General features: G+C 39.1%; 1 protein-coding gene and 1 pseudogene across 2 annotated transcripts in view; one reads left to right on the top strand and one right to left on the bottom strand.

Annotated features, from left to right (window-relative positions):
- Positions 1-4,431: 4,431 nt before the first annotated feature.
- LOC136407365 (small nucleolar RNA SNORA5) lies at positions 4,432-4,554 on the top strand (annotated as a pseudogene).
- Positions 4,555-6,059: 1,505 nt separating this feature from the next.
- CDS1 (CDP-diacylglycerol synthase 1) overlaps positions 6,060-21,560 on the bottom strand; it is a 64,119-nt gene continuing 48,618 nt past the window's right edge. The window contains exons 7-14 of one of the 2 annotated variants that reach the window (XM_066387421.1): positions 21,151-21,233; positions 19,546-19,633; positions 17,724-17,792; positions 15,377-15,529; positions 12,781-12,900; positions 10,726-10,829; positions 7,455-7,578; positions 6,060-6,713 (exon numbers count right to left, since the gene is read on the bottom strand). In XM_066387421.1, the coding sequence (XP_066243518.1) occupies positions 6,669-6,713; positions 7,455-7,578; positions 10,726-10,829; positions 12,781-12,900; positions 15,377-15,529; positions 17,724-17,792; positions 19,546-19,633; positions 21,151-21,233 (786 nt within the window). In that variant the 3' untranslated portion in view covers positions 6,060-6,668. Of the gene's footprint in view, positions 7,579-10,725; positions 10,830-12,780; positions 12,901-15,376; positions 15,530-17,723; positions 17,793-19,545; positions 19,634-21,150; positions 21,234-21,560 lie in introns of both variants that reach the window. The other variant, XM_066387422.1, reaches the window with a different exon arrangement.

Below are 21,560 nucleotides of genomic sequence, written 5' to 3'. Positions count from 1 at the left end.
AGCTGCCAGTCTGTTCTGTGTCTGAGTCTGTTTCTATTTTGTTTGTTAGATTATTTTGTGCTTTGGTTTTAGCCAGAACCATTTTGTTTTGATTATTATAGCTTTGTAGTATTGTTTCAAATCAGGGCACATAATCTTTCTCAAGATTGCTCTGGCTTATTGTGGTCTTTTGTAGTTCCATATAAATTTTTGGATTATTCTAGATATGATAAGACTCTCACTGGTATTTTGATAAGAATTGTATTGCTCTGTAGATTGCTTTGGGTAGTATGGTCATTTTTTTTAATCTTTTTTTTTTTTTTTACAGAGACAGAGAGAGAGCCAGAGAGAGGGATAGACAGGGACAGAGAGATGAGAAGCATCAATCATTAGTTTTTTTTTATTTTTAAAGATTTTATTTATTCATTATAGAGAGGGGGGGGAGAGAGAGAGAGAGAGAGAGAGAGAGAGAAGGGGGTTGGAGCAGGAAGCATCAACTCCCATATGTGCCTTGACCAGGCAAGCCCAGGGTTTCAAATCGGCGACCTCAGCATTTCCAGGTCGACGCTTTATCCACTGCGCCACCACAGGTCAGGCAATCATTAGTTTTTTGTTGCACATTGCAACACCTTAATTGTTCATTGATTGCTTTCTCATACGTGCCTTGACTGCAGGCTTCAGCAGACTGAGTAACTCCTTGCTGGTTCCAGCGACCTTGGGCTCAAGCTGGTGAGCTTTTGCTCAAACCAGATGAGCCCGTGCTCAAGCTGGCGACCTCAGGGTCTCAAACCTGGGTCTTCCGCATCCAAGTCCGACGCTCTATCCACTGCGCCACTGCCCGGTCAGGCAGTAGTATGGTCATTTTAATGATATTAATCCTTCCAATCCATGAGCATGGTATATCCTTTCATTTACTTATGTCCTCTTTCTTTTTTAATTTAAGATTTTATTTATTATTTATTCATTTTAGAGAGAGGAGAGAGAGAGAAGGGGGATGAGCAGGAATTGTCAACTCCCATATGTGCCTTGACCAGGCAAGCCCAGGTTTTCAAACTGGCGACCTCAACATTCCAAGTCAATGCTTTACCCACTGCATCACCACAGGTCAGACCATTTATGTCCTCCACAATTTATTTCTTCAATGTCCTATAGTTTTCAGAATACAGGTCTTTGATCTCCTTGATTAACATTATTCCTAGGTACTTTATTTTTGAGCCAATTATAAATGGGATTGTTTTCTTAATTTCTCCTTCGGATTATTATTAAATGTATAAGAACACAATGAATTTGTTTAGTAATTTGTGTCCTGCTACATTATAGAATTTTCACTAATTCTATTAATAGTTGGCATATTTTTAGGGTTTTCTATATATATTATTAGGTCATCTGAAAATATTGATTTTTACTTCTTCATTTCCGATTTATATTTCTTTTATTTCTTTTTCTGGTCTGATTGCTGTGGCTAGAACTTTCAATACTGAGTAGTAGCGGTGGGAATGGGCACCCTTGTCTTGTGATCTTATAAGAAAACTTTTCAGCTTTTCACCATTAACTATGGTGTTAGCCATGGGCTTTGTTTTGTATATATATTCTTTGTCAATTCAGGTAAGTTTTATGTACACACTTTGTTGGGAATTTATATCATAAATGGAGTTGAATTTTCTCACATGCTTTTTCTGAATCTTTTGAGATAACATGATTTTTATCCTTGGTTTTGTTGATATGATGTATCACATTAACTGTCTTGTGGATATTGACCCACTCTTACATTTCTGGTATAAATCCCACTTGCTCATCTGTTTAATGTTCTGTTGAATTTGGTTTACTAGTATTTTGTTGAGACTTTTGGTATCTATTTTCATCAGGGTTATTGACTGTAATTCTTTTTATAGAGTCTTTGGTTTAGGTATCAGGGTAATCCTGGCCTCATAGAATGACTTCAAAGTGTTCCTTCCTTTTCAATTTTTGGAGTAATTTGAGGACAGCTACTAAATCTTCTTTAAATGTTTGATAGAATTCATTTTTGCCAAAACACTGTGCTACAGTGCCCTGCATGTTGGCGAGAGAACCTGGATGAAGGCTCCTTTCTGTCCATGGACCAGGGAAATGTAAACAATGGCACTCATTAGTTCCTCTGGACCCAAGTGTTTGCCTTTACCCCCTGGAGACCTCTCATAATTCCCCAACCTTCTGTATGCAGTCCCTTTCTTTTGTTTGTGCAGAAGCTGCTCAATTTGTTCAAAGTTTTCTATTAAGAGGAACTGCTCTAAGTATAGGTGGACATTTGATGTGTTCTTGAGAGGGGGCAAACTCAGCACTACCTCTGCTGCCATCTTGGACTTGCCCTTCAAATGTCTCTTACCTCTACTGGTTGAAGCTTTTGATTTCTTTTCACAAGTTTTTAGAATTTATAAAACTGATCAAAAATATACTAGATTATTCAAGTATGTTCTTCAAATGTATTAATCTTTAGGTCCTCGCTGAAGTTTGGCATTGTACATTCTTGAAAAGAGAAACACTAGGATCCCTTAAACTCCAGGTGGTTGCCCAGTGGAAATGAGAGTCTGAGAACTTAGATTCCAAATCCCATACTCTGTTGTGCTGTAAGTTTGACAAAGAACAGTTTAAGATTTCCTTCTCTAAGATGCCTTTGGGTAGACTGCCCTTCAGTGATTTTCTGTCTGGACTTTTGCTTTACCCACCCATGTCCTTTGTACAAACATTAGAGAACCAAATTGTGTTCTCTCTGCTCCTTTTGAAGACTAATTTTATCACCGTTAGATAACGTTCTATTCATCAACCTTTACTCAGTGACTTTCGATATTACCTGATGATTCAAGAAGGTTCTCCTCTCTGCACAGGAAAAGGATGACAACAGGATGAGATAGGAAAGGTTTCTGATTTGGATCAAGTTGTCTAGACCTGCTTTTGATTTGCAGCCCTTCCTCAGGAATTGAATTTTAAATTGTGTAAGTTTCAGGAGCTGGCAGAGAAATCTGGCTGTGTACTATCCTCAGGACAGGCAGCTCCTACATGGAGATCAGAATGAGTCTCCTTTTGTTCCCCAAACCTGGTTTTTACATTGGTCACAGGTGATAAACACCCACCTGTGCGTCATTTACCTCTGTCTTGAGGCAGATATCTACTTGTTCTAATGTTTTTCTTGGTGCTAGAACAAGAAAAGCAGTGCTAGTATCTAGTGGACATTCCAGGTTTGCTTAAGTGAACTGATAGGATGTCTACACTAATGCTACCTAAAATCAATTTGGCCAAAGATGTGGTTACTCTTCTGTTCAGTCCTGCCAAACTGTCACTTCCCACTCCACTGCAGATGACTAACGAGAGGAGCAGACAGGAAGAAAGGAAACTAAGGATTACCAATCAGTTCCTCTAGGCTGAACACAAATCAAGGCAATTCATGTTTTTACTTAGACCTTAAAATGACCCCAGCATTTCCTGACCAGGTTGTAGCACAGTAGATAAGAGCATCGACCTGGGATGCTGAGGACCCAGGTATGAAACCCCAAGGTCACCAGCTTGAGCACGGGCTCATCAGCCTGAGCGTGGGATCACAGACATGACCCCATGGTCACTGGCTTGAGCAAGGGGTCACTTGCTCAGCTGGAACCCCTCCCACCCCCATCAAGGCACATATGAGAAAGCAATCAATGAACAACTAAAGTTCCACAACTATGAGTTAATGCTTCTCATCTCTCTCTCTTGCTTAAAAAAAGTAATAATATAACCCCAGCACCTGGAAGTAATGAAGCCAAAGCTTTGCAAAATGAAAACTGGGATGAGCGGTGAAGGGCTGTCCAAGAGACACATGTGGAAATGTGCAGTTACATCTTCAGACTCCAAACCCATTCATTTGTTCTGAAGTTTGAGGGCCTAGGGAATGCTGGCATTGAGCTTGACATTGGGAACACAACAGATGCTGGTCAGCATCCATATGTACTTAAAGTTCTAGTGGGGACTGGATCAGAGATTCACAAAAGTCAATGTGTATAATTATAAACTGGTGAGTGCCATAGAAATTCAGTACTTCGCCTGACCTGTGGTGACACAGTGGATAAAGAGTCAACCTGGAACACTGAGGTCACCAGTTTGAAATCCAAGATGTCTGGTCAAGGCACATACAAGAGTTGATGCTTCCTGCTCCTCCTTCCTTCTCTCTCTCTCTCTGTCCTCTCTAAAATAAATCAAGTCTTTTAAAAAAAAATTCTGTACTTAATCTTTCTATTGAAAGGGTATCAGCCTGACCTGTGGTAGTGCAGTGGATAAAGCATTGACCTGGAACGCTGAGGTCATCAGTTTGAAACTCCAGGCTTGCCTGGTCAAGGCACATACGGGAGTTGAAGCTCCTGATCCTCCCCCTGTTCTCTCTCTCGCTTTCTTCTCTATCTCTCTCCTCTTTCTAATAAAAATGAATAAATAAATAAAAATCTAAAATATATATATATAAAATAGTATTTAAAAAAGGACATCCCAGATGGCTGCTACAGCAAGCTCCACCGCTCACGGGCTCTGAGTTCCTGCCCTGGGACCTGGGGATACGTTTAGCTGTGGACATGAAAAAATAAATAAAATAAAATAAAAAATAAAAAAGGATATCACCTCCTGACAAACTCATATGTTCAATTATCACCACAAACTAATTATCCCCATCCTTAAAGATGTCACTGTAGGTATTGTTGATGGAAAAAATACACTACTATATACAATTTTTATGTATATCCACCATCATTTTGTAAACACTAGTTGAATGAATCTTTCTTCTTCAATGAGAAAATGGCACAACAAAGTCAAAATGTGATTTGTTTTATTTTCCTAGGTTTCAGTAAAAGATTCAGAGAACTGATTGACACATTCATAAGCTATCTCCTACCTGTATACAGTATATGTACACTGTTTCAACATTTGCTTTTTCGCTGAACAAGGTGATACTATCTTTGTTCAAACCAAAGCACAAAGCGATACGTAAATGAGAGAAAAAAAATAAGTGGGTGGGTATGGGCTTCTATTTTCAAACAGTAAATGTATATGCACCATCACAAGGGGAGAAACACTGAGGAAACATTTGCATTCACAGATTAAAAAGTCAGCAACTAGTGCTATTAGAGTAACTCCAACAAACAGGAAGTTTGGAACATCAGCCATCACTGTGAAGTTTTCCCGTCTTCACTGGTTTGTCACCACATTGTTATACTAGAATTTACGCCCTCTTCAGAGGGCAAATATAAAAATGATCAAAGTCAGGGTTTTATGGCTATCCTTTGATCAAATATATTCTATTTTAATATACATGCTATAAAAGTACACTAAAAAAAGATACTTTAGGAGCTCAGTTAAAAGAATTTACTTTTTTACATATAGAATAGTTAGTGTACACTCAACTCAAAGTAGATTTGAGGAAAGCTATTATTGTGACCCAAATATTTCTAGCTTACTATTTTGTTTATTACAGTATTGACTTGTTGCCTGCGTGTTCAGTGCTGCTCTCTGGCATCCCCTGCAGCGTCTCACTAGCCACTTTAAAGAATGCGAGGGAACCGTGCACCTCCAAGCCGTTCTGACTGTGCAGATCACCAAGTTTTCAACGTAAGTTGCTATTACAACATTTTCATTTTATTTTTAAACTTTGGTATACTAATTGTTTTTATGATCAACATGTGGAGCTTTTATGAGGAAAATAATGAGAGATGCTGAAAAGTAACTTGCAGGTAGCCTGATTTTAAGTGATCATTTCCTCTTGTAGTACCCTTTCCGATGCCAATTCTAGGTTTTTATGGACTAGTGTGAATGCCGACTGAATCAATCTAGTTGTGATGAATCACTGAATATAAGCCAAAACAAGAAAAATTAGACTCTTGGTACCAAGTTTAACTATGTCTACTATAATCGTGTAGTGCACGTGATAAAGCGGCTAGTTATAAATTACATCCCAAGAATATCTACAGTGGAACCCAGGCATAGCTACAATCTTTGATTGTAGGGATAGCAGTAAAACAGAAATATAAAATAATTGAAATTACTTTCTGATTTAAATAAAAATATTTACTCTTTTCATTAGTAAAACATTCTTTAAAATATATTTATTTCTCTTCTCTGAACATTTAGCCAGGGAGCAATAGGCAATTTTCAAAGGTTTATTGCTCACTCTTCAATATAATAAATATGGTTGTAAAGAGCACACAGCAACATTAGCTTATTTACATTCAGTGATGAGAAACTTGTCCTCATCTGGTTACGTGTCCAGTCCACCAGAGAAAGGTTTGGCATTCGTGTGCTTTTTGTTCTTGGTGAGAATCACTTCTGCTTGGTTTTCATTCTTGGAAGAAGCATATCAGCTGACGTCTTCAGGTTTTGTGACATGATGTGACAGAGGGATGGGACAGAGATTAGGTGCTACCATGGAGTTAGTCTGGGACTAGGTCTCTAGAAAGATCTTCCTTCTTGCCAGGTGAGTATCCAGTGGACAGCACAGGACATGGGAGGGAAGCTTTCAGGACGCAGACATGCAGAGCCTCATCCAGAGATGGGTCACTCCGTTCAGCTTCCGCCGCAACCCCTACTCACTAGTCTATATATTGATCTTTTGTGCTTGTGGCCACAGAACTTAAAAAACCAGCTCACAGGAAAAGAAGGAAAAGCAGAGAACTTGACCGAGAGGTGGCCTGCGCCATATGTCATTGTCTTATGCTGTCTCCTGAGCTTTGCTGCCTGTTGATGACCTGTGTAGGATGCATACATTATATTCTTCATAGCAGAATTCTCCTTTGTTTCTCTTGAAAAGTTTTTGTGACATTATGTTTTTCAAAACAACTTTATAAGAAGGACTTTGATGTCAGCCAATAAAGAGAAACTTCAGCCTCCCTCTCTTGAATTTCAAACCTACCTAAAGTGGAATGTTTTCCCCTGGCAAATGATTACTTACTTACTTTGAAAAGTAGACAATCCTTTTTTTTTTGGATCCAACTCAGCCCTTCAGAAAACACTTCAGACTAAAAGAGGAGGAAGTGCAGGAGACTAACTTCCTGTTGTGCCTTACATAAAACATTTTGCTAAAATTGAGAGCCACTCCAAATGTAAAAGTCAATATTTGTGCAAAGGGTACACTGCCAAGTGCAATCTTAAGACATCTTCAATGTACTCATTTTATAGCATTTGACTCTTTAAAACAAGTCTTTTAAATTATGAAAATGGCAAGTAAGTGAAAGGAAGTTAACATCAGAAAATACACTTTAGAAAAAGTACAGGATATTTTGATGATTGGCTAGTATTTCATCATTTAGGTCAAGTAAGTTTGTTAAATATTCACAGTAATTTCAGAGAAGAAACATTCTGTCTATAAATCTTCAATCTATTGCATTTTCAACCATTTTCTGTACATTTACAAAATGTTATCTGTCAGTGCATCTTTATAGAATTCCCTATTGTCAGTTCAGTCTTTCCCTCTCTAGATCCAGTTATACCTTCAAGGTGGGCTGCAGGACTCCTTTCTCAATAAGATGGGACTTCAGGGTTTTATATATATTTAACTGCTGTTCTGGTTGAAGCACCAACAACTGCTGTAGCACTTTGCTTGGATTTGGACCCCTGAAAACAAAGCAGAAAAGAAAGTTCATGCTATTTTAGGAAAGCCAAAGGAAGCATATACCCACAATTTAAAGTAAACCCTGCATTTAAGTGTGGAGTAACAGTCTCTACAGAATTGAAATAGCTTTTGATCAGAGCTCACTGTAATGCCCAATGTTAGCGTTAATAGTAGGAAAAGATGCCCAAATACTTCTCTGTTGAGAGGCATACAGTCTAGATATGATAAGAATGCATTTACACAAAACCCAGGAATAATACTAAGCAACAGATGGAGTGCAGATCTGAGCTCTACGAAAATTCTCAGGACAACCTGAGTTAGAGACGGGGACAGAACTGAGACAACATGACATAAAAATGTCCCGTAAGGAAAGGAACAAGATTCCTGGTGGGTAAGAATATGAAAATATTCTTTCACTTTTTAACTTCAAAGACCAAGGAAGGCATTTTGCTGAAGAAATACCCCAGGGAATTATAAATGTCCAAGAGACGGGGCAGAAAGGTTCTGAGCCTAGCACTGAATTCCTAGCCAGCATCCACAAAAGGTGCCACAGCCTTTGTTCAAAGAAAACCTTAGGTAAACCTCAGCATGAGAAACGAAAGCGATCTGCTCTAGTTGAGAGGAGGAGGAGGAGAGCCCCGTCCCTCAGTCCCCTGCCCCAGCAGTCCCGGAGAGGAGGAGTGAGCCCAGGCTGAACTGAAGTAGCTGAGGCAGGAAACAGGAAGCAGTTCACAGTCAGCCAAGGGGCCTCTCCTCCATGGCTCTCACTGGGTCCCAGTCCCAGAACAGGGCTCCTCCTTCCCTCACACCTTTCTTTGCTGTGATCCTATTACAGTCAGGGGGGCTGTAGTTTCTCACCCCCTGGGCTCTGGAACTCAACCCATTTATAACCTGGAGATCACCTTTGTGATCGTCTCAAGTGCTATTTTGTCAGCATGAACCTAATTCAGATTTTAATGTATATGTACTGCTCTTTAAAATTTCTATGGTCCACTTGAATAAAATAATTTCTGTGGTTCATTACTGACCATAATTTCTATGGTCACTTTTTTGTGAAGGGCAGTTAGTAAAATCCAATGGGAAAAAACATAATATATGGAGAATGGTACAGAGAAAGACATTTATATGACTTTATGACTTATAAGGACAGTTCAGTTAAAATGGAAATATAAGAAGCAGAAGCCCCAACAACAAAGAAATGTCCACTCTATAGTGACCTCACACTGAAAACTCTGGATTTAAAAACTGCACAGTACTCAGATTTGGCCATCCCATGGGTCAACTTCATGCAAAAGCCTAAACACTGCAGCCATATGTCTCTCATGGTCACAGTCTACTCAGCCAGGACACAGCTTGTTTTATATTTCTTCAAAATATTCAGCAACTTCATAACATAAGCCCAGAGTAGTGGCCCACAGAGCAAAGGAAGGCTTTTCTAGCAAGTTCAGCTAAAAGGCAAGCTGTCAGCAGGTGCGCCCAGTGAGCTGCATCCTGGCTCGAGCACTGGATTTCTGACAGTCTAAATATTTGCTTTCCAATGGCGGACAACATGGCTCAGCATGACTTCTCTCTACTGGGAGAAAAGCAGATTCAAAAAAAGAAAAAGAAAGTATGAGTTCATGCCCTAAAAGATGCCATCTGCTGAAAATAAAGAGTTCTGAGGGCTTTCCCATGAATTCCTAATACTCAGATATAGCAGTAAGTCACAAATAGATTGAACACTCCAAATAAAAAGACAAACACTATCAACCGTGTTATAAAAATAACAAAATCTAGCTATATGCTTGTTAGAAAAGAAAAACACTTTCAACATAAAGATCAAGAAATGCTAAAAATAAAAGCATGGACAAAAAAAAAATACTGTGCAAGACTAACCAAAGGAAGGTTGATGCAGCTATTCTCATATCCAAATAAAGATGGAGGACACTATATGATGACATTAGGAGTGATCCAACAGGGAGATATGACAGGCCTAACTGTGTATATACTTAACACAACCTCGACACACATAAAGTAACAACCGACAAAAATAGGAACAGGTAAATTTACAATCATAGTGTAAGATTTTGACAAAGCTCTCTCTTTGTAACTGACAGAATAAGGGGGTAGAAAAAATAGAATCAACTAAACTTCACCCAGTGGACATATATACCATGTCCACCAGGCAGTGCAGAGTGCACATTCGTTTTGTGTGCACCTGGAACGTGTACCTGAATAGACAATACACCGAGGCATAAAGCACGTCTCAACCAATGTTAAATTGTGAGATCATAAGGAGTATGTTGTCTGACCATAGTGGAATTAAGGCAAAAATCAATAAAGGAAGAATGAGAAAACCTCCATTTGTTTGGAAACAATCCATACACTTCTAAATAATCCACGTGTCAAAGAAGACGCGATACTGAAAATCAGAAAATATTTGTAACGGAGTAATGAAAACACAAATACAACATGAATGATGAGAATAAAGCAGTACTTAAGAGGAAATTTATAGTCTGAGGTGAACATATTAGACAAGAAGGCTGAAAATCAATAATGCAAGCTTTATCTCAAGAAGGTCAGAATGAATGGCAAACTGAACCTAAAGAAAGATGAGGGAATAAAAAGATGAGAACGGACATCAGTGAGACAGAAAACAAATATACAGTAAAGTTAACAATGCCAGGATTTGATTTTTTTGAAAAGATTAAGGAAATAAACTAATGAGGCTACTCCAGAAAAAGGCTGCAGACAGAAAGAGCAACTCCTTCAAACTAATGCAGTGGGAAAGAGCACAGTCATCCCTCGCCACACTGCGGCTCACTTTTCGCAGTCTCACTGTATCACGGACTTTAAAATTGTATATGTATATCCAATTTTGTATCGCGGATTTTTCGCTATATTACAGGATTTTGCGGTGCATAGGTATTTTTATATATCTATTATTTTAATTATTTTTGTGGTAAAACAAGTGTGGGAAAGGTTTATAAGATTGTGCAGAAGGTTTATAAAGCCTTAAAATATACATAAATAATAAAATAAACATAAGGTTTCTACTTCGCGGATTTTCGCCTATTGTGGGGGGTTCTGGAACCTAACCCCTGCAATAAATGAGGGACCAGTGTACTTCAAGACAGCAAGTATTAAAATATTTTTAAATCTAAAAGTACCTTATAAAGCTTGTGATGTAGACATGCACAAATGTTGCCATCAAATACTGACAATCAAATCTGTCCATTATCCCGCCATGTCCAGGAATGGTGTTGGCAAAATCCTTTAGAAACAAACCAACATATTACCAAAGTTTCAAAAAAAATTAATTTGCTATAAAAATTCCTATCTGAAAATGTCTCTGGCATCATGGACCCTAAAGAAAACACTTTACTATTGGATTTTCCCACTAAATACCAACATACCACATTTTTTGAATATGTTCCTATAATAGATTACTGAACTAACCAGCAACATGCAAATAAATTAATCATATTTTAATAAAATCTAGCACTACATTTTTTTAGTTAACAAAACTTTCTAAATCGAAAGCACTATCGGGTATGACTACCCTAATATTTTTACAGCCTACTTTCCTGTTTGAGCAGAAACTGTTTGGGGAGCTATTTGAGTGTTGTTGACAGGTGTGCGTCTGGCTCTAACTCATATTTATCCTAATAGTTCTTATTCTGAAATTAACATTTTACTGCGATGATAAATATTTCTTCTTTTTTAAAGAAAATAAAAATAGCCAGGTCGTTTGGGACACATGAATCCATTAGATTGAAGGAATGGTTAGCAAGCCTCTGCAAATGCACGGATCGAGCCCTATTTTTCAGTGCCCAGGAAACAGCGATGACCAACTCTTCTTCTAGTTTCCCCGGGCAACTGAAAACATCGGAAATGCAACAGCAGTCACACTTTCATTTCAGACATGCAAAAAAAAAATCTCACTATTCCACAGGAAACCTTGGACCGGAGACTATTAAAGAAAATACCATTCTAAATATAACACTTCTCTGTTAAAAACAATTATTGCAAAGAAATTCTTGATTAATCTGTGCCAACAAATTGCCTGCTTTCTCTTCCCCGCTACCCAAAGCGCAAGAGCGCCATGGTAACCCAGTTCCGCTCTGCTGTGTGCAGCCCTGACGGCTGTCGGCTGTCGCTGTGGCGCTCTGTGGGCGTGTGTGTGCTGAGCATGTTGAGAACGGGAACATCTTATACACTTTCATGTACTGCATCCCACTTCACATACTATCTGCCCCACTGCAAGTCCTCCCGGAGTTCGTTTATTTCCCTGGCTTCTGGGGCCCTACGTGACCTGGCCCCGCCAGCCTCTGCAGACTGACCGGCCACACTGCTCTTGCTCCCCTTCAGACAGGCTAAGTTCTTGCACTCCTTTGCACTCGCTGGAACTCTCCTCAGGTTTCTCTGCAGGACTTACTCTCCTCCTTTCTCAGATCCCTGCTCAAATGAACACCTCCTCTCCTCTCCCACCTCTAATGGCACAACATTCAGTCTTAACTTAGTGAAGCCATGTGGGGTGAGCTAAGATAATAGGGCAAATATATGTCACTTTATGAGAATCTCATTTAAAACATATGGATAATTTTAAGGATCTGGGACGAGGATCAGCAAACTATGTCCCACAGAACAAATCCAGCTAGCTGCCTGTTTTTCTAAATAAAGTTGAACTTCCTTTACAAAATAAATAGAATCCCCACTCCATTGACTTACTGTCCTCGGGGCCTTCACAGGACACTGGCAGAATTCAGAGCTGAGCAGTTAGGATATGAGTAATAAACATATGATTTTACAGAAGAAGTGTGCTGACCCCTTATCTAGCAGAATGGATGGTTACAGAGTCAAAGGCTCCCCTGTCCATGCCTTGAAAAAAGACCAGCAAGACACTAATCTTCAAACCACTCATGGCTGCATTCTTGAATGAGCACTTGAAGGATCAAATTCTGTGCTTGTCCCAACATTAAGTAACACATGCCATTTCTATAAAAGAAGCTGACATGACATGTCTTGATCAAAACCTAATAAGAAAGAATACACTCAAATCAACCAGGAAACATTTCTCTGAGGCTGAAAGCAATCGTTTTTTGCCTGGGGGGTGGGGGACAGGGGGCTTAATATATGTGAGAGCACTAGAGAACCAAATTCCAACTATATTACATTCTTTAATTATTTTCTCTAATAATGTAACAAAGAACCTCAACACACACCTTGATTTTGAAAGCTCTTTTAAATCCGCTGGCAAAAAAGCCTCCAAATGGGCCAATCAAAGACGCGAATGTTGAGAGAGCAATGCTGTGGATCTGGAAAGGATACAAGCTCACTGTTTCCTAGAGAGGGAAACCAGAGGGGAGGGGTTGAGGCGGAGTGCATTAGGATTAGATTTGAGCATGCCACCTCAACTAAAAATCATGACAGAAACAGTCGGTCAGAGCATACACCCCGTTTCCGGTCATTCCACAAACTTTCAGGATTGTGGCAGAATAATATAAGCTCTCATTACTATCCTCGACTAAGCCAGCACTCTATTTTTTCTGTATGCATACTGACAGCACGTGGCACACTGAAAGCTTGCAGCTGATGAGCTACTTACTAGTTCATCTAGAGATTTCTACAACACTTGAGTTGTAAACTTACCAAGAATCAGTTAATTTTGGAATTTGTTTTTACCAGTAGTACTTTGTTTTTTGTTATTATATAATGCATTTAAATTTTGTATTCTATTTCCCTTTATTTTATATGACCAAGTGAGAGGAAAGTTGGTCTTCCCCTGCATACTAAATTAAATGTTATAGAAACACATAAAAATAAGTTGCTTTAAAAAGTGTACCAAAATGTGCATCAGCAAGACAATTATAAAGTTTGCAAAGATCATACAAACAGAATTCTTGAAAACTGTTTTGTAAGTTCTTAGTTCTCACTCCACTTTATTATATTTTTCTTGCTCCACTTCAAATAACCCGAAACTGCAAACTGTACACAGTGCACAGTGGGTGTGGCTTAACAACTATTATTGCGAGCACCAATCTTTGGACCTGTTTTCAAAGCAATGGAATTGCTTCTAATCAAAGATCAACAGTATTAAAAGTTTTACAGCAGATAACAGATGGAATGGATGTTGAAAAAATTCTTGGAATCCATGTGTTGAGCACTCAAGGAGAGAAATAATTTATCGGTTAACCTCTTCTCAAAAGTTATGGACTTTTATGGCCCTGGCTGGTTGGCTCAGTGGTAGAGCGTTGGGCTGGTGTGCAGAAGTCCCGGGTTCGATTCCCGGCCAGGGCACACAGGAGAGGCGCCCATCTACTTCTCCACCCCTCCCCCTCTCCTTCCTCTCTTTCTCTCTTCCCCTCCCGCAGCCAAGGCTCCATTGGAGCAAAGATGGCCCGGGCGCTGGGGATGGCTCTGTGGCCTCTGCCTCAGGCGCTAGAGTGGCTCTGGTCACAACATAGCTATGCCCAGGATGGGCAGAGCATCGCCCCCTGGTGGGCAGAGTGTCGCCCCTGGTGGGCGTGCCGGGTGGATCTTGGTCGGGCACATGCGGGAGTCTGTCTGACTGTCTCTCCCCGTTTCCAGCTTCAGAAAAATACAAAAAAAAAAAAAAAAGTTATGGACTTTTACAACGGTTCAGATGCACACATGTACACATGTATAGACAGAGAATGATTTGATTCCCCATTTTAAGTACGACCCACCAGTGCCAACAGCACACATCAGTGGGGCTCTACTGTATAGCATGTGCACATCCTTTAGCATAAGACCTCAACATTGCCTCTAATGACCACAATGTACTTTTGGGAGGGAAACTGATTTTTAGAAGCAGTGGCTTTCTGTACTAGTAATGGTCCCCTGAAAAAAAAAAAAAAAATCAAGGAATCTTTGAGCTGGTAAATCAATGTTTGTTTCTTTCCCTTTCTTTCTTCTTTCTTTCTTTCTTTCTTTCTTTCTTTCTTTCTTTCTTTCTTTCTTTCTTTCTCTCTCTCTCTCTCTTTCTTTCTTTTCTTTCTTTCCCTCCCTCCCTCCCTCCCTCTCTCTCTCTCTCTCTCTCTCTTTCTTTCTTTCTTTTTTTTAAATTCAGTTAGAGGAGGGGAGGCAGAGACAGACTCCCGCATGTGCCCCAACCAGGATCCATCCAGCAAGCCCACTAGGGAGCAATGCTCTGCCCATCTGGGGCCCTTGCCCTATTGCAACTGGATCCATTTTTTAGTGCCTGGAGTGGAGGCCATGGAGCCATCCTTAGCATCCAGAGCCAGCTCCCTCTAATCGAGCCATGGCTGCAGGAGGGGAAGAGAAGAGAGAGAAAGAGAGAGAGAAGCAAGGGGAGGAGGGATGGAGAAGCAGATGGGCACTTCTCCTGTGTGCCCTGACTAGGAATTGAACCCAGGACATCCACACACCAGGCCAATGCTCTACCACTGAGCCAACCTGCCAGGGCCAAGCTAGTGAATTTTAATTAATTTTTAAATAGAGTCAGTTTATGCCCATTATATATGAAACTTACTGCAACTCATCAATTTGTAGAAATCTAAGGACTATTTTTAAATATTTTCAAAAGAAATACAAGACAAATTATCATCAGTATTCAAACCATTGAGCAAATAAATTCCTAATAAACAATAGGTTTATGATAGTAATATTCATTTTATGTTCAAGAAAGGAAAATTAAAAAGAGCTAGAATATATTATTGATGCCAAGCAGACAGTGAAATCACTTCTGTATAATAGAATTAAAAATTTTACAGAAACCAATGTCTTATAAAAATCTTAATCTTTGGGCTAGAGGAGCCTTACCCATATTTACCTTACCTGTCCCAATGCTCCTTTTAGAAGGGGAGGAAGTGAGTAATCATGAAGCTGGAAGAGTTCAGAAGGTTCACATTCTGTGACAAAGGAGTTCACATCGCTTCGGTATTCCACTGGGCAGACGAAGTACTGGTATTTAGATAACACATAGGCAGCCTGAGTAACAAAACAAGAGTTCATGAAACACTAAATGAAAAATTGCATCTGTGTTGTGTGTGTTTTATGTCAGCACAAAGGCCAGAAATAGAAGGCTAGAGTTTCTGTGCACTCACAATCTGCTGTGTATTCTCAAAGTCCGACGGTCATAACTGACTTAATAAAGGACTTTGAAAAGCCATTGGAAAACCAAAGGCATTTTGGAAATCACCAAGATTATCTCTCTATGACCACAATAAAAAGAGGGAAGGGGAAAGGGAGAAAGAAGCTGGTTTAAACATTCAAACAAGCATTACAAGAAGGTTTTACTTTTCTAAAGTACACATAATTAATGTTAGCAAAAGCTGACAATTATTAAGATATGGGAGAGTACAGGACTGAAGTTCTTGGCATAAATGTTATATTCTTTTCATCAATTAGTAAATAGCCAGTGGTTTAAAATAAAAAAAAAAAAGTACAGATGAAAAACACTATTTTTCTTAACCAACCCAGAAAATTTTGACTAAACTGTTTTTCCCCTGACCACATCCCTGCAATTTTTAATACAGCTGTTCTCAGCCATGGAAGAGATACATAAAACAAAGTGTTAGGCAACTGTTTCTTCTTTCTTCTTCTGCAGCTATTCAGCCCATTATATTGCTCAAGGACGGTGAACAGAAGTGCATGCCGACACCAGGAATGGTAATAAACTGATTTTGCTTCTACCCTGTTTCCTCAAAATCATTTATAAAAAAATAATGTATCTCCTCATTATTTTTGTCATGCATTACATTCTTACAGGGTAGCTGTTTATTTTCTTTCAATGGTATGACTATTCTTTTTTTTTTTTAGCGTTTATTTTTTATTGATTTTAGAGAGAGGAAAGGAGAAAGCAGGAGAGAGACAGGAACGTCTGTTCCCGTGTGTGCCCTGACCAGGGAGCTAACCGGCACCCTCTCTCTGCGCTTCGGGGCAATGCTCTAACCACCTGAGCTATCCCGCCAGGGCGTATATGGCTATTCTTGTAGTATTACTAAACTGGTTTTTAATAATACCAAATTCTTGTATTATTATTTAAGTTAATAATGTTCTAATTATCCCTGCTTTGTAATGCATAAACACTGGACAGGATCGGATGCCTTTTTATTATTCTATTCATAAATTATTATCTCATCAACAACCTACAGCATAAATGCTGACTGGATTAATTATATCAGATCCTATTGGAATTTTCACTAAGAATGAACTACAAGAGAGGAATTATGATGGTTTTCCCATCCAGGAGCCTGATATTTTTGTCAGTTATTTGCATATTTGCTTCTTCTCGAAGATCCTTGTTGTCTCCTGTCATTCTGTATTTGGCTGTGTAGTCAGGGACTGCACTCTGAAAAGTTTAGACTTTCTGCCCTGACCGGCTAGCTCAGTTGGTTTTAAAGCATTGTCTGGGTGTGCAGAGGCCGCAGGTTCCGTCCTTTGTGGTTGGGCCACATACAGAAACAGACTGATGTTCCTGTCTCTCCCCCTGCCTTCCTCCCCCTCTAAAATCAATAAAGTACTTTTTTTTTTAAATTTAAACTTTCTAACAGTAATTTTTGAAATATATTTATTTTGTATCCAACCATTTGGCTGTATCCTTATTGATTCTTATGAGATACCTTTTAATAAAAATCTAAATTCCATAACTGTAAACTAATTTTTAAAACATTAACAAGACTCACTATTCATGGCTAAAATAAATATCAATTATTTTTAACAAATTTGTCTTGCACGTGGGCCCACAGGAGTCAGCACTTGCTAAGCCAAGTAGCAGCACGTGCAAAGGAGGCAGAGCCCTTCCACATCACTGTATTCTCTGCTTTACTCCAGGGCACCGCCTGCGCCAGCACCTGTCCCCCACAAGGCAGAGCCGCTGCTGGAAACTGCCAAACCGCGGCAGACAGCCCAGCAGAGGCCTCAAGGCCGAGCTGGACAGCAGAATCAACCCGGCTAGCTGACTGCCCGGGGAGACTCGGGGACACGGACTGTGAATAAGGCCCCCAGGTGGTTCTGACCCGAGGGCAGGATGCGAGAGTCACTGGGTACAGAATAGACTCTGTTTAGTGGGTTTCAGGAAATATATTAGTCTTTTGTGGTTTAATTCTTTTAGGTTTAAGATAGATAAACTTGCTACCATTTTTCAAAATATAAATAAGATAAAAATCTTAGTAAAACTCACAATGAATCCAAACACGACTGTGGAAAAGAAACCGCCGATAAATCCTTCCCAAGTCTTTTTAGGAGACAACTAGAAAAGGCCAAATAAAATTAAAGAGAGTTACTGCACTCAAAAAACACGCAATACATATGCAAGCTGTTCAGTGAATCCCCACAGTACCTTGTGCATCTCCCCTTTTCTTCTTGGGATGGCTTCCCAACCCTTTCCCCCCTATTCCATGATCCTAATTTATTTGTGCAAATTTCTCTGGTGGTATGTAACACCTTAGGCCCTCAAACATTTCACATATGCCAAAAGTAGAATGAGTGTAACTAAATGCGGACATTGCAGCACAACAGGTTACCACGTGTTCTCAAAAGGCCAGGCATACAATGGACCTCTTTCTGAAATGGTAAAATGGTCCACGCCCCAGATGCAGTATTTGCTCCCCAAGTATCCCCAATACCTTTTTCGCTTTGGTCAGGATCTGTGTCTGTCTCCATGAAAAAGGGAAAGGTTGTGATTCTAAGAATAGATACTGTTTCAGATTAGAGCTAAAACCAGATAAATACCCCAGGGAAGTTTCTGCAAATAGAAGCGGGTGACAGCTAAGCTCCATGAGCCTCTGTAGACCTCATGTTGTGATGTCCATAAAGCTCAAAGCTAAGAAGGTTGGCAGAAATGGTTTCTTGACAAATCTGACGTTCTTCCATAGGGTAGACTGATACACACCTTCTCCCAGGGTATTGAGGAGTACTGTCATGCAGTGGGAGTTGACTCAAATTCAAAAGTGCCTGCCGATTAATTTAAAGTTCTCTTATCAAAATGAATTAATCCATAGCATATTGATTTAGAGGTAAACTAATTTAACTACATCTGAATATATTATGCAATTAATCCAGCTGGTAATACACTAGGAAATCAATGTTCAAAATCAGACAGTGAGAGTCTTCAAAAGCATAACAGCCTCTCAGAACGCTTCCTGAGCCCAAAACTCTCAGGGGTACAGAAGCCTTGAATACTTAATAACTTCCTCTTGTGCTGAAGCAGCTTTAGAAACTTTATATATATATATAGCTTGCTTGTATCCCTACGGCTCAGACTGATGCCGTGTGCTGGGCTGCTATGTGGGATTTTAAAAGACATGGTCTGGCTTTTTCATAAAGAACTGGTTTGTTTCTTTCTTCCCCCAAATGAGAACTTTTAACAGAATTCACTTCCTCCTCTGCCTCCACTGACTGTAAGAAGAAGCAAATCTGAGGCAAGATACCACGGTCTGCTCACGTGTACTTTCTTTCCATTATTTTAATCTTTCCTTATGACTTGTATTATCAGTTTATTGTAGGGCCTCAAATTTTTTTAAAAAATAAGTCTGGGTGTAGAAGGCTTACAAATAAACATGAGTATGGGAAGATGGTATAATGTATACTTTCCAAAAGTTTGGTAAAGGTTAGGGTATAGGTGAGACAGCTGAGGGAGAGCAGTCAAGGAAAGGCCTGTTTCCAGGGCTGTCGGGGAGCGCAGTACAGGGGAACAACACAACAAACAGCTCAGGGAAGAAACCCGCGGAGAGATGAGATGAGCCTTCGAGGGAGAAAGGATAACGAACGGTGTCCAGCCCTTACTGTGGAGCCAGCAGAATACTGAACGCAGGACCCAGACAGCACGCACCCCGAGAACCATGGCTCACTGCCTCGACATTCTGGCTGCTGAGTGCAACCAAGAGAAATCAAAGCAACTTGAGAATCAAAGAATGTACAACAGTACCAAGCTGGAAGTTTCCTCCACAGGCTAATCTTTAAGGTTATGGGAATGGCTAGCTTGTGCTAAGGTTTTTAATTACCTTAATTAATGGAGTTCTCCCAAAAAAGAATCCAAACAGGTAAGCGGTTATGTCATTGCAGATAACACTTGATATTGGGACAAGGAACCTTTAAAAAAAAAAAAAGTCAGCAGAAAAAAGTTCACATGATTAAGTGATAAATATTTATACAGCTTATGACTCATAATGAACCACTCTAATAATCCTCTGAATTACACTGCAAGGCCAGTTCAGAGCATAAGACTTGCCAAAACATTATTAGAAACCTGACATATCAACAAATTTTCCCACTTAGCAATTAAGCAGAGCAAAATCTATAAATAAATTAACTTAGGAGAATATTGCTAAGGAAGATATTAAATAATCAATTTAATTTTAATATTAAATAATCAATTTATATTGGTATGGACCTTCAAATTTCAATTTTATGAGGAACAAATTATAATAGTATAAAGATTTTTTAAAAAGCAGCCTTTCAAAATGGAAATGGGTCATTTGGTTTAGACAGTATAATCTGATATAGTTATTACAAGTGATTAATACAAATTCTCTTTCAGAAAAAATTATCAATTTTAATTCTATCTTTTCATATAGTTGCATTAAATCCTACTAATTATACAGAGCCTACTAATCTCGTAATTTCCCTATCAATTAAAAGTTTGTATACTGAAGACAATCTTAAATTGATTCTAATTGTACACATACACACACCAACCCCTTAGCTAAAAAATCACAAAGCTGTTGAGGGAATATTTTTACAAAACACCTTGTAAAGGATTTTAACTAATGAGTTTTTCTTTTTAAAGTGGGGAAAATATGATCAGGTGTCTTAAATCATTTTTCTCCACTCTTAAATTTTAACTAATAATTTTTATAATATTTAACTTCAAAAAATGCTTTCTGAATCTGCAAGCCTCTGCTCTATAGCAAGTGACCTCACCCCTCTGAAATCTGGACACTTCCTCCCGTGTACATTGGGACAGAGCCTACCAACGTTCACCTAGAGCTGTGATGGAAAACCTTTTTATAAAAACTGCCCACTTTCCAGTGCTGGTCAACCTGGTCCCTCCCACCCACTAGTGGGCAGTCCAGTTTTCATGGTGGGCAAATCACAGCGCCGTTTGGTTGCTCCGCTACTACCCACCATGAAAGCTGGACTGCCCACTAGTGGGTGGGAGGGACCAGGTTGACCAGCACTGCAAAAGTGGGAAGTTTTTATAAAAAGGTTCCCCATCACGGACCTAGAGAAAATGTGTTGCCAACGCATTGTTTGCAAGCAAACTTTCATGTTCTGTTCACATTCCATGTAAATAATATGCTCCTTTAAAAAGTTATATTTGTAAAAGTCACATTAAAATATAGTAAAACCTGAAAATGTAATTATTTGGAACTTTTATAAGGACTTCTTTCATTTGAAACCTTAATAAGAAATATTCCCAGTTAACAATGCATTTGTCCTCAGGTGTTAAAACAGTAAACAAAACTCAGTAAAGTAATTTCAAGGAATAGAGTAACAACAAATATTATAATACATTTTAGTAGAAATCTGTAAGACACTGTTCAGTGTGAAAAAGCTTTAAAAATGCTATGACATAAATATAAAGCAGCATAATTCCGTCCCCTTACCATATCATGCCTTCAAACAGATTTTGGATGACAAGATGTGACTGAGTAACTGTTATCAGTAAAGTGACATGAGTCCATGCGAACTGTTAATAGCCCAACAACACAACAATTAGTAAACACAACAGATCAGTGCAGCCCAGGAAGCAAGAGCAATTTTAACCGCATAGCATGATTTTTGGTTAAATTTTGTAAGATAAAGTCATACAAAATAAATGTAGTTAGCAAATTAAATTTATTTTGGTGACCACTGGACCCTTAACATCATGAAAACATTTAAAAAGGTAATCTTAATTTATATACAAATAGAATGCTTATAGTACTGAGATTTAAAAAAGCATAAAAAATAAATCATCATGAATCATCAAAAATGATGAGAAATAGCCTGACCAGGCAGTGGCGCAGTGGATAAA

Source organism: Saccopteryx leptura, chromosome 5 (assembly GCF_036850995.1).
Source record: "Saccopteryx leptura isolate mSacLep1 chromosome 5, mSacLep1_pri_phased_curated, whole genome shotgun sequence".
Taxonomy (NCBI): domain Eukaryota; kingdom Metazoa; phylum Chordata; class Mammalia; order Chiroptera; family Emballonuridae; genus Saccopteryx; species Saccopteryx leptura.
Note: the sequence above shows the minus strand (reverse complement) of the source record. Positions and strands in the feature narration are given on the sequence as shown.